Source organism: Lepidochelys kempii, chromosome 5 (genome assembly GCF_965140285.1).
Source record: "Lepidochelys kempii isolate rLepKem1 chromosome 5, rLepKem1.hap1, whole genome shotgun sequence".
Lineage (NCBI taxonomy): Eukaryota > Metazoa > Chordata > Testudines > Cheloniidae > Lepidochelys > Lepidochelys kempii.
The window spans coordinates 104,676,111-104,688,647 of NC_136384.1; the positions used below are offsets into that span (position 1 = coordinate 104,676,111).

The window sequence follows — 12,537 nt, forward strand, 5'->3', positions numbered from 1 at the left end:
TTAAATGCATGTTTAAGTGCTGTTCTAAATAGGGCTGCTTTCTTGAGTTGGGGCCTAAATTATTTTGCTTGAATGTCCTGGTGTTCTGTATCTCTATATATCTAGTAATTTCTACCTTACTGGTACTCCTGATTGCTGTTATAATAAAATGTGATTTCCTTCTCTTTACTTTTAGGGAACAGCTCTGATCTCAGTTATTTTATATCACACACAGTGATGCATACCTTAGCATCTGAGATTAGAGTTGCTCTTAATGGATAAATATAAAATACAGCAAAAACACCACGTAGGACTTTAAATACAGAATTCCTATAGGTTATAATGATGGTAAAATTATTGAAATTCCATGCAGTTCTTCAGAAGATTTCCCCTTAAGTATTTTATTGTCCAATATTTTATTATAATTAAAAATGTTTCTGAAGTGACTTAGTGATTTTATCTTTTTCATCCTTTACAGAGCAATGTTAAACTTTCAGAGGTAAATAAAATAATGTATGTTTTAAGTTACTGTTTGTTAAACACTTTCATATTGCATGATTTTACTTTGGAACCGAATAAAATGTGCATCCATATCTTTTTGAACAGGGTCCTAGCTTGTAGGTATATACCAACAAAAGAGTTTTATTCTCTTTGGCTACTATTTTTAATGTAGCTGCACTTATAGTCCCTGTTAGGATCGGGGTCCCAATTAATTAGATGCTGTACAAACCTCTAGGACAATGTTTTCTCTGCTCTGAAGATCTTGCAATCTTAGGGCCTGATCCAAAGCCCATTGTATTCAATAGGAGTCTTTCAGTTGACTTCAGCAGGCCCCCTAAGTGCTTATAATGTTGTACTTGCGTATTAATATATTGCAGCATTAGATCAGGTTTATACCACTTACTTAGTAATGTTAAGTGTATGTATTGTACCGTTGAAATTTCTTGATAATTGATTGTGTTATTTTTCATTCCTCTCTTCAATTAAAATACCTTTTGGAATCATTTCAGCAGATTGTGTTTTTATTTGGTAGTCATATTATTTTTAGTATTTGTTAATGTATTTTATGTCTTTGTTTCAGGATATTGATGAATGGAATATTGCCCATCTCAATACAATATTGGACGTTGTGGGTGAAGACTGTGGAATTTCCATTGAGGGTGTAAATACCCCCTATCTCTATTTTGGCATGTGGAAAACAACATTCGCATGGCACACTGAAGATATGGATCTCTACAGTATTAATTATCTCCACTTTGGAGAGCCGAAGTCATGGCAAGTTTAATTTTTTTTTATGAAAGCTCATTTTGAAAGATGTTTCTTTTTTGTTTCAGCTGACTAAAGCAAACAGATGAGGTAGAATTACTTTGTGGTGAGGAGCTCCATTTAAACAAGATAAGAGCAATCTGGTGGGCAGCTCAGAAAGTAATGAAATTTGAGTCTTGTGATTGAAGGAGAATGGCCTTAATAATATAAACTTCTCCTTTTAAAGGAAATGGCTAAAAAGGAAGAATCTGAGACTGAAAAGAAAAAACAGTAGTTAAATAACAGGCATTACTTGAATCAGGAAACCCAAGATACTATTTGAGAGAACTCTTATTAGGGCCTCGTTGAAATCATTGGGACAGATTTGGTGTCTTAAGTCCACGTCAGCGAAGTACTTAAGCATGTAGTTCATTTAAATGTATAACCAGACCTCTGAAGTCAATGAGATTGCTTAAGTGCTTAACATTAAGCATGTGCTTAAGTGTTTTATTGAATTGGGTCTGTATTATCCACTGCTACACAGCAAACTCCACGTAAGTGGAGACTGAATGATCAAGGTACATCTTAACTGTGATGCCCACAGCCAGAGAGGTTCTCTCTCCTGGACTGTTAACTGGATAGCCTTTTGGTAGTGTGAGGAGACAACTAGGGGTGGGTGGGTGTGTGTATATGAAGAGAGAGACTTTACATTTTTCATTCTGATGGAGATAATTCATATTATGGTATGTTGGTTGCTTTATCATATGCTAAAGCTGTACATAGTGCATGTCATCCCTATGTAGGTGCCGATTTATTTCTGGTCATCCAGTTATGATGATGGGAATGTTTGCAGGTGATGTTCACTAATGGTGTTGTTCAAATTATGTCCATGCATTCAGTCACTTCTGGATTAGGAGAAAGAACTGTGACATTTTAAATATGTAAGCTGGCAAACTGATCAACATACTAAAGATATTGCAAAAGCACAGTAGGAAAAGCAATGTTTTCTAGATTCTAGTTCTAGTCTAAATGCTTTGCATTTAAATACAAGACAGTGGAGCTCTTGTTACTGAGAACGTAAAGAGGACCAGGACCATAACTTCAAATCATCTGCCTAGAATATATCTGAGTTTTACATCATTGAATAGTACATTTTGTTTGAAATGATTGGTTTAATAAATTCAAGTATATTATGACTTCATTGTAGAAAAGAAAGATGGACTTTTCACATACAACATTGATGGATGTATATATGAAAAACTACCTAAATAGGCAACTCTCCTTTAAACACAAAGTTTTTATGTTCGATCCCAAGAAATATGAAAGTAATTCAAAAAGCAGTTTTGAAAAACACTTAATATTGTAAAATTCCAACCAGCAAAGACACTTACTTAATCCTAATAGAACATGGAGTTTAGCAAAGTACTGATTAGTGCGTTTTAAAGTATTTTAAAGCAAGTTTTAAGATTTGTGCTGAATGCCCCTCTAGTCTGCAAATAGGTTTTGAGTCTTCCAAATAACTAAATAAAATTTTAAAAGAAATGGGAGCTGGGCACTCAACTCCCATTGATTTTTTTCAATGAGAGATGAGTACCTAACTGCCCTTTGTGACTTTGAAAATCTCCCCTCCAAAACACATTGTTTATTGCTATTATATGGTAAATAGAGACTGTTTATAAGTAATAGAAAAATATTTAGTTTCTTTATCATTCTTTGAGCATAAGTACTTAATAGAGCTACGTTAATTTTATAAATTTAATGTATTCACATTACATTTAAGTACAGTTGAGTTCAGTAAATATGAAAAGCTAAAGGCATTTTGACAGTCATAATTAGATAATGCTCAGCTGCATCAAAAGTACTACAAAATGAACTGTAAAGGCAGTTTCCACTGTATGCGTCTGATGAAGTGAGCTGTAGCTCACGAAAGCTTATGCTCAAATAAATTGGTTAGTCTCTAAGTGCCACAAGTACTCCTTTTCTTTTTGCGAATACAGACTAACACGGCTGTTACTCTGAAACCTGTAATGACAGTTGACTCACTTGGTTGCCGAGCAACTGAAGGCACAGATCATGACACTGACAAAAGCCTATGTTAGTGTAATGGTTTAGAATGGAAGTCATGAAATGGAGGAAGCAGATGGGCCTAGAATGAAGGGGTCACAGTTTAGAGGGCCACTGCACCTGTATTCCCCCTCTGAGGTCCTTCAAGGGTATTCACTCAAAGGTTACCGGCTCCTAGCCCTCTTCTCTCTTGGGCTAACACTCATCTCTCTCTCTCTCCATCCTGACTGGAGGTTTTGAAGGCTGCTCAAAGTTTTGAACATAGTTTTAAGGGTTCTATTAAATCTCTCAAGAGCTGTTTAGTCTGGGGGTGGTAAGAATCTGACCGAAATTGTTGAACTCCACATTTCTCTCATCGTCCTTCATGCAGATCTGACATAAAGTTTGCCCCCTGATCAGTCAGAATCTCACAGGGAAACACTGTCTGGCTGAATAATGCTGGCAAAGCCACTTTGTCTATCTCCATAAAGGAGAGAACTATTAGTTCTGGGTATTGGGTGGCACAATCTCTTATCAGAATATATTTTATCCTGTCCAGGTAATTTTGCTAAGGAGCCCTTCTCCAGCCCACCACTTAATTCAGAGATCACTAGCAAATGCTACTTTGGTGAATCTGAGATTGAAAAATAATTTACTAAGATGAAGTATCTTGGCTTTTAATTGTGACGAGAGCCTTCTATCTCTTCCAAGGGCCAAGACTGACAGATTATGGAACTAGCATGCCTCAAATATGCTGACCACAATGGCAGCAATTGGGGAATGGGGAGCTAATTTCTGAAAGTATCCTGTGGATAAATAGTGCACCCCATTCATTATACAGTTCAGTTCTCAATATTTATGCGAATAAGAGTGTCTATGTAAATTGTATATCTTGATTCCACAACTGCAATTGCCATACCCACATGGAGCCCAGTGGAGCTCTGTGCAGGAAAGGTGTGTGCCGCATCTAGTCAGGTGCCAGATCAGGGCCATAATGAATGTGTGTGAGTGTTTAAATGTGTAATATTTCTTTTTGGAGTTATTTTTTTGTTTTAGGATCTGTAGTGCCTGAAAATTATTGTCTAACGCAGAAAATAATTTGAAGGTGAACGGGGAAAGAATGGAAAATTAAAGAAAACATGGGAAACAGTGCAGGAGCTAGGGGAAAGAGAAAAAGATACAGTGAGGGGACAGTTACTAGATTTGAGGGTATTATAATTGATTTTTTTTTGCTAGTAGTTATCATTTTTATTACCATAAGTTTTCCTTTGCATTCTTTTCTGAAAAAATGTGGAATTCTATAAAATAGTTATTTTACTATAAATTTATATTCATGACAGTTATTTAAATGGTGCTTTGTTATATTCTTTGATTTCCTTATAGAACATTCTTAGTTACCTAGCAAAGTTGTCTGAGTGATTAATGGTTCACTTAGCCCATATATTTAAGGGAGTGGCTTGGTGATTTGGAGTTCACAACAGTTTGTGTTGAATACTTGTTCACATTACAAAATGCCTTTTCTGCTGGCTGTTGTAAGGTGTTTTTACCCCCCCCCCCCACCAGTCTGGTTAATATTTTTGGGTCACAGGATAAAGCTGATGCACAGGATGGTATGCTTGGAGAATTTGTGTCTTGACTAATAAATTGAGAAATTTTGCTCATGGCCTAAGTATTGAACTGCACTTGGAGCTAAATCCAAGTTTTGGAAAACATTCCTAGAAAGCAGACACTAGCATCTGTATAATGCGATTCTAAGAATGTCACTCTGTGTGTCACTCTGAAGCCTAAACCATCTCTTGAGTTAGTATGATGTGGTGGAAACAGCTACATGTATGGTTGAGAATTCTTTTTGTTCAGAATATCACCAAGTTCAATCACTGGGCTTCATGGTCTGTTCCGGTCCAGTTTTTAAGTTTCAGAACATTTTGACTTCACAAATTACCCTTGTATGGTGTACAGCTGCAGTAATGCATGTATCTGTATAGTGCCGTGAGTCCTAGGCCATTGTGATATCAGAGGTAACTCAAGCAATCACTCATACTCTACTGCTACTTTGCATGCAACAGTTTAATTGGTTGTGTGAGGGATACTGCAGAGGGTGGACTACTTGGCCCAGCTGCCACACTTGTGCACCTAATTGCCACCTGCACAAATCAACACACAAAAACACAACCAGCATACAGAACCCCAAACCATACATAGCCCCTAACTGCAGCACTGCCCCATTTGCCACCTGCATAAATCCATACAACTCTCCCAGCACGACACAACCAGCATGCACAATACCCCAAACACAAACAGCCCTGCTCATTGCAGCATACTCTCTTTGTTTGCTACCTGCACAAATCTCCTAACACAACCCTGCCCCAAACAGATCAACAGTACCACCCACACAACTGCACAATCAACACACACTAAACCCAAACATCACTCTGAAGCCTGGAATGTCTGCTGAATCAGTGTGAAGCAATGGAAACAGCTACCTGCATGGTTTAGAGCTCTTTTTGTTCATAGAATCACCAGGTTCAATCATCACTGGTATTCATTGTCTGTCACTGTCCAGTTTTTAAATTCTCTGCCATTTTTGGCTTTTTTACACACATGACTTTGAGTTATGCCTGTGTGACAGCATGGGCTTCCAGTTACTAGACTAGTATAATAATAAAGGCAGAATACTGAACAGCATATGTAGATTGGAGCCATGTAGAAGATGCATATGATGCTCCAAGGTATAATATATGTCCGTAAATCCAAAAAATTTGAATAGGGCCTTTAAATTTTGGAAAACATTCTACGCACATTAGGTATCTGAAATCAGTTTATTCTTGCTGCTGTTATCTGACTCATGTAAAATAGTGGTGAAGGTAGATACTTCTCAGATCTGGAAGGATTAAAATGATATAAATCTCACTGAAGAATATTAGTGAAGGATACATGAAAGTGTTGATTAAACAGGAGCAAAGCAATTATTTTCATGGCAGTCTGGATATTTTGAATTCTGTTGTAGCAAGACTAGTTTCATTTTTATTTGTTAGAGAAAAGCCTGTGTGTAAGGTGTATATTTAAGATTGTTGTTTAGACAGGACTATTTTTGGAATTGTACTCATTTTGTCTGTGTTTGTGTTTTACAATCGGGATTTGGAACTTTTGTCATATATGGAGTCAAATCCTTTATTTTCTGTTAAAAAGAACACGGCATAAACTAACATGACAATGTACATAGATAAATACAGAATGAATGGGTCCTCAGTTTGTAGCAAGGCATTTTCAGTGGCAGTCCTACTGGCCTTCACACTATGACTCCTGTAAATGAACTGGGAATGGCAGGATAATACATTACTATGTGATTTGTTCTATATATCACAAAACACTCTGGAGAGAGGGTCAGTCATAAAATAAAGAGAAGGGTAAGCTTCAGAAAGGGAGAGTGACTCCATAACTTTGAGAGAGCAGGGAAAATAGACCAGAGAGCTGAAGGAAGGGAACATAGGAAGCCAGGATTGAAGGAGCAGGTGAATGAGTCTTAGCTCAGAAGTAAATGCATGGGAGGTCAGAGGAGTAGAATGAAGCAAGTCCATGGGGAAGTTTGAAAGAAAGAATTTGAATTGGATTCTTACATGACTAAAAGCCAATGAAAATGACCAAGAACTCAGAGATATTGGGCAGCCCTTCTTTCTGGAGCAAGAGAGTATTCTGATTGCAAGTATTCTGATCCTCTGAAGATAGCATGAGATTCTGCCATGCACACAAAAGGAGAGTGCAGAGGGACTGGGTTGTGGCTGGAGCCACACCCTTTCCTGCTGCCCCTCTTCTCGCACAGCTAGAATCTGCATCTTCTAATAGGAATTGTGCTCCCCAGTGATTGCTGGTGTCCCCAACAATTGCTGGCCAGCCCCTGTTAGGGTGATAAGGTGAGGGAAGCTCCTCTGCCCTTGTGGATTAGGGAAAGCTTCAGATTTAAGGTATGAATATCTATTTCAGGGGAAGCATTGTTCAGATCATCGTTCTGGAATTGGTGATTCTTACAAAGAAGAAGTAGGAAAGAGAAAGCTTATGCACGATGATGGCCAAGATTTCTGGCCTAGGGAGCAAAGTTGTCTGAGTTAAGGAAAAAGATGGTAGAGTTAGGCATAGGGGAGCAGATGTGGGCATGTCTCAGAAAGAGAGTAAAAGTCCCTACAGGACATTTCAGTCCTTCAGGAATAGGATGCTTTGGTGTAACCGGCAGCTGACAGAGTCAAGGCAAGAAAGTGGGGAATCATCATCATCATCATCATCAAACCTCTCTTACGTAGTGCTTTTCGTCGGTAGATCTCAAAGGACTTCACAAAGGAGTTAAGTAACGTTACTCCCATTTTACACATGGGGAAACTGAGAGACAGAAAGGTGACATGGGGGTAGGAGCTGGGAGTCATCCATACAGAATTGATATACACAACTGATAGCAATGACATATCAAATAGAGAAAAGACAGATGTAACATCTTTTCACTAGTCAACTTTTATAACTAGCAAAAAAATGTATGTGGGACCCAATAGAGCGAAGAAGGATAGAGCCTTGAGACACTCTTTAGCATGTAGAGTGGAAGTAACATGTACATCTTTCATCAATGAAGGAAATGGTTGAATCAAATTAGAGAACAAGATTATTAGACATACTGGTTTCTCGTTAGAATTTTTAGGAAGGTGTGTGATAAGTAATACCAAAAGTTGCAACCATCAAGTGGGAAGGGAACCATCATAAGCAAAAGTGTTGGTTTACTAATTTATCTGGAGAAGGGCAGTCTTACTATGAAAGGTTCAGTGCCCAGTTTGAAGTGAGTCAGACATGTTGTGCTGGAGAAGGTGGCTGGAATGGTGAAAGAGGGTCACCTTCTCCCAAACTTTGCGGAGGAATTGAGTTTGGAAACTGGATATCTTTTGATGAGCAAGGAATGATCCAATGAAGTATTTTTGTTTAAAGAGCTAATAGCAGTTTTGAGAAAGACCTGGAAAGTTACAGAAAGTGTAGTGCTTTTTAAGTACAGTGATTAGAAGGAATCGGAAGACAAAACTTGAGCTTGGAAGTGAGTCCAATAACGAGGTAGGCTTTTGCTCATGGATCAGATTTTGTTGAGGACAATATTGGGATGGATGGGAAAAGATACATGAAATGAAAGGATGTCTCTTTGTAGGTGAATCAAGAGACAATGAGGTGCCTGGGCTCGAAGAAGTACGATGGGTGATATTGATTTTCTAAAGGAATAGCATAGCAAACTGTTCATATTGCTCAGTGGACAGAGAGAGCTTGGGAGTGGGTATTGGGCCAGTGATCTAGAATTAGGCTGAATCAACTGCTTTGATAAAATGTGGAGGATGATGAACTAAGCTAATCATCGACCAATGACTTTAAAGTTAGTTTAACAAATTTTTACTGGCTTAAAGCTTTGGAATTTTTTAATGCTAATCATACCAAGGAAATCCTCAGCTGTTTTATTCCCCCAACCCTCCATCATCACATAAACTAGTATTACAGTGCAGTAGCTTGGTAAAATGTCACATTGAATTAGCTTGAATCTAATGGCATTTTCCACTATCTGTGGAAATATCTGCTTTAGTAACCATGGAACCATACTGTTTATATCCAGTTTCTTGTTACAAAGATAAGAATAATTGGGTGAATACAAAAGGCTGTTTCACATCAGCCTGATGCCCATATTGTCATTTAGTTGTTACATTTTTTATGTAGTAAAGCACATTTTGAAAATTTGATCATTCTTTGTTTTATCTGTTTGTTTGCATTATTACTATGAATAGTTCTATTTTTAAAAACTGTGTTACGCTTAAACCTGATAGCTTCTGTGTAGTTTTTATTTAAAACAATTACAATTATCTGGGCACTCTGCACAGATCAACAGTTTTCCATCCATATGTATAGTCACCAGATGGTGTTATGCAATATGTTGACATTTGTTTTAATACTAAATCAATACAAATTTAATTTCCAATTTAATGACCGCCTATACTTGTATAACTTGCAGTGCTAAATAAAGTACTTATCACACATCACAAAAATTAACATGAGTGACATCCCTCCATTTTGTTAGTTGGTTGGGTATAATTTGTAAAATGGAGGTAATGGAGAACACTGTCCAATAAATGAAAATTCGCTATAAAGATATTTAATGTTAAGACTATTCTAACATTTTTAATTGCATAAAAACTATCCATGCAAGGCATTCTATTTTCTCATTTGCTACATAGGGACTTACCAAAGTGTCCTGGATTCCTACAAAATGTTTAACCTGCATTTGTAGGTTTATTATTACCAGTACATAAGATTGCCCAATTATTATTATTAGGATCTGGGTTAAAACAAAAGTACTTCACTGATGTCCCTCTACTCTGGCTTACAGTGACTTAAAGGGGTAGTGCAGTCTATGTTGCCCATTCAGCTTATGGCTTTTTTGGTGAGAGTGCCAAACAAACTGCTGGCTAAAGTTGTTTAATGTAATAAATCTCTTATACTGACTCTCTTTGGGTTCTGCCGAATCACAAGTGAAGTTAAGTTCATCATTTTGTTTTTGTTAGGAGCTGCATAATCTTTGGAATTTGCTGTTTTTTAAAAACTTTTTCCTCAAAATACACTGCTAAAATAGCAGTCTCCTCTTAGTTTAGTATAGAATTAAGTATTGGGGCCTGAGTCGTTTACGTATGACTTTCTTCTTCTAATCATGGATAACTTCAGCAAGTTCATTTATTGTAGTTTATATAATACCTTTCAGCCTTTGCGATATAGTTTTATAAAGATTCTTTCATGCTAGTGCACATATAATGAATTTGAGTGGGTGGTGCAGAATATATGATGATGATGCAGACTTTCCCACACAGAAGCCCCATACATACTTAAATCTTTTTTTTAGTGGTGCATACTGCGTAAACAGCTAACATTGCTTTGAATTCCTTCTCTGGGACTTTCCCAACCCTATGGAATACTCTCCTGAGGACTGATCTACTTTTTTGGGATGTCAAAACTTTCTCCTTTTAAATTTTTCATGATGAACTTAATTCTTGTAAAAATAGGAAAGGTAACAATACTGACAAGCACAGAATGATGCTTATTGCTAAGCACAGACAAGCTGCAGGCAAAGGAATGAAAATTCTCTACACTGGCCTTAAGGGCAAATCATCTGTGACTTGGAAAAGCAAGCTTTTGGTCAGCTGATAGTTACATGCACAGAGTAGTTGGCTTCTGAGTTTCCATAAAGGTTACTAAAGGTATGGGTTCTGAATTGCAAATAAAGTGTTAACACTGAAATTTTGTTAGTTGGGCAATGTGTGGAATTCTGAACCATTTCAGGAATACATTTTATAGCAAGGTTAAGACAACTATGTGGAAGCCTTTACTTTCTAGAAGATTAAGGACTGGGCTCCCTAGTTGTCTATGATTCATCAGCTATTAACTGCACTTGTGGCACCTTAGAGACTAACCAATTTATTTGAGCATAAGCTTTCGTGAGCTATAGCTCACTTCGTCAGATGCATAAAGTGGAAAATACAGTGAGGATTTTTTTTTTCTCATGGTCTGTGTGTATAAAAACATCCTCATTGTATTTTCCACTTTATGCATCCGATGAAGTGAGCTGTAGCTCACGAAAGCTCAAATAAATTGGTTAGTCTCTAAGGTGCCACAAGTACTCCTTTTCTTTGTGCGAATACAGACTAAAACGGCTGTTACTCTGAAACCTGTTATTAACTGCACTGCCATTTATTACAGTTCCTAGAGTCTAGAATTTGAGTAGAATCTAAAACTCCACAATTTCAGCCAGCTGTTTTCCTTCTCCATATACTTGTCAAAATGTAATGCCCATGAAAATGCTGTATTGGCAGTACTGAAGCGTGAAGTCCTCATTTTATCCATAAAAGAGATACAGCGTAGACAGCAGCAATGGAGGCTTTCTCCCCATCCTGTAAACAGACCTCAGTGCTGACCTTGAGGGGCATTCTTTGGCTATTCTGTTGATAATCCTAATAATATGGACCAGTTGGTGGTAGCTCTTTGGTTGTTTGAAGAAGTAATGAAATCCCCCTCTCGTTTTACATAGGCCTCTAGACACACATCATGTGTGAACAACTTTCCCTCTCTAAGCATGACTACATTGGAAATGATGAACTAGAGCTGAAAGCCTCCAAATACTAATTACCTGTCCCATGAGCAATCACGTTCGCTGATCAGTGGGCTATGGAAAAATTAATGAAAGGTTCTGAACAAACATAGTGCCTCCAAAATAATCAGTTTTAGAGTTACAGTAGCACTACAAGTTAAGGTAAAAAATGGTACTAGTAATATTCAATATATATTACAAAAGTATGTTCTTTGGCTATAATATCTGGAACAATTAAAGCTCATTTCTTTGGGTGTTAGTGCATATAATTACATCCCAAAACATAAAGAAAAATTAACCTTAAATTGCAAAAATCTGCCTAGCTTCTTACACTGTCACCCACCATTCCTATAAAAATATTTTATGGTCGCTATTAGTTTTGGCATTTTAAAAATAAAACTTATCTTACAAGCTGAACTTCTCTGCCATTTTTTTTCCTTTTTCATGTAATAACTTTGTACTTCTCAGTGCAAAACCCCATCTGTTTATTCTAACTGCCTGAGCTGTCTTACCTTATTTGAGTTGCAGCCTAGTTAAACTGCATTCCTGGTGTCTTGTTTTTCTGCCTGAGGTGTCTGGGACAAAGGAGAGGTAAGCAAGTGTGGTAGCCAGTTCAGTACATGGAATTGAAAGGATGCACAAGTCTCATGTTCTCAGAAACTGCTTTGAATTTTGCACTTGTTTGCCTCTCATTTTGTTTGTTGCTGAAGATCTCTGGGTTCCTCAGTACAGTAGAACCTCAGAGTTATGGACACCTTGGGAATGGAGGTTGTCCATAACTCTGAAATGGTCCATAACTCTGAACAAGACTGTAGGTGCTTCAGGGGTCAGGGCTCCCGGCAGAGGCCTCAGGGCTTCTGTCCCCTGGGAGCACGAGGGCTCAGGGCTTTAGATCTGGGGGGAGTGCTGGGGCTTGGGGCTTCAGCCCCATGGCTCCGTTCCCAGCTTCTGCCCCGTGGGAGGTGCTGGGGATCAGGACTTGAGTTACGGGGGGAGCCCTGGGGCTGAAAACAGTGCTCTCCTCATAGGTAAAGCCCCGGTGACCCCTGTGGGGCTGAAGCTGGAACGGATCCATGGGGCTGAAACCCTGAGCCTGGGCACCCCCATGGGGCTGAAGCCCAAGCCCC

General features: G+C 38.1%; 1 protein-coding gene across 30 annotated transcripts in view; it reads left to right on the plus strand.

Moving 5' to 3' along the window:
- Nucleotides 1–12,537, plus strand: part of KDM4C (lysine demethylase 4C) — a 437,490-nt gene that overhangs the window by 71,375 nt on the left and 353,578 nt on the right. For 29 of the 30 annotated variants that reach the window (XR_012159108.2, XM_073345318.2, XM_073345317.2 and 26 more), the window contains one exon: nt 1,061–1,254. Coding sequence is in view for 29 of the 30 variants with exons in the window: in XM_073345318.2 (XP_073201419.1) it covers nt 1,061–1,254 (194 nt within the window). In the remaining variant the exon portion in view is untranslated. Of the gene's footprint in view, nt 1–457; nt 1,000–1,060; nt 1,255–12,537 lie in introns of those variants that run through there. The other variant, XM_073345339.1, reaches the window with a different exon arrangement.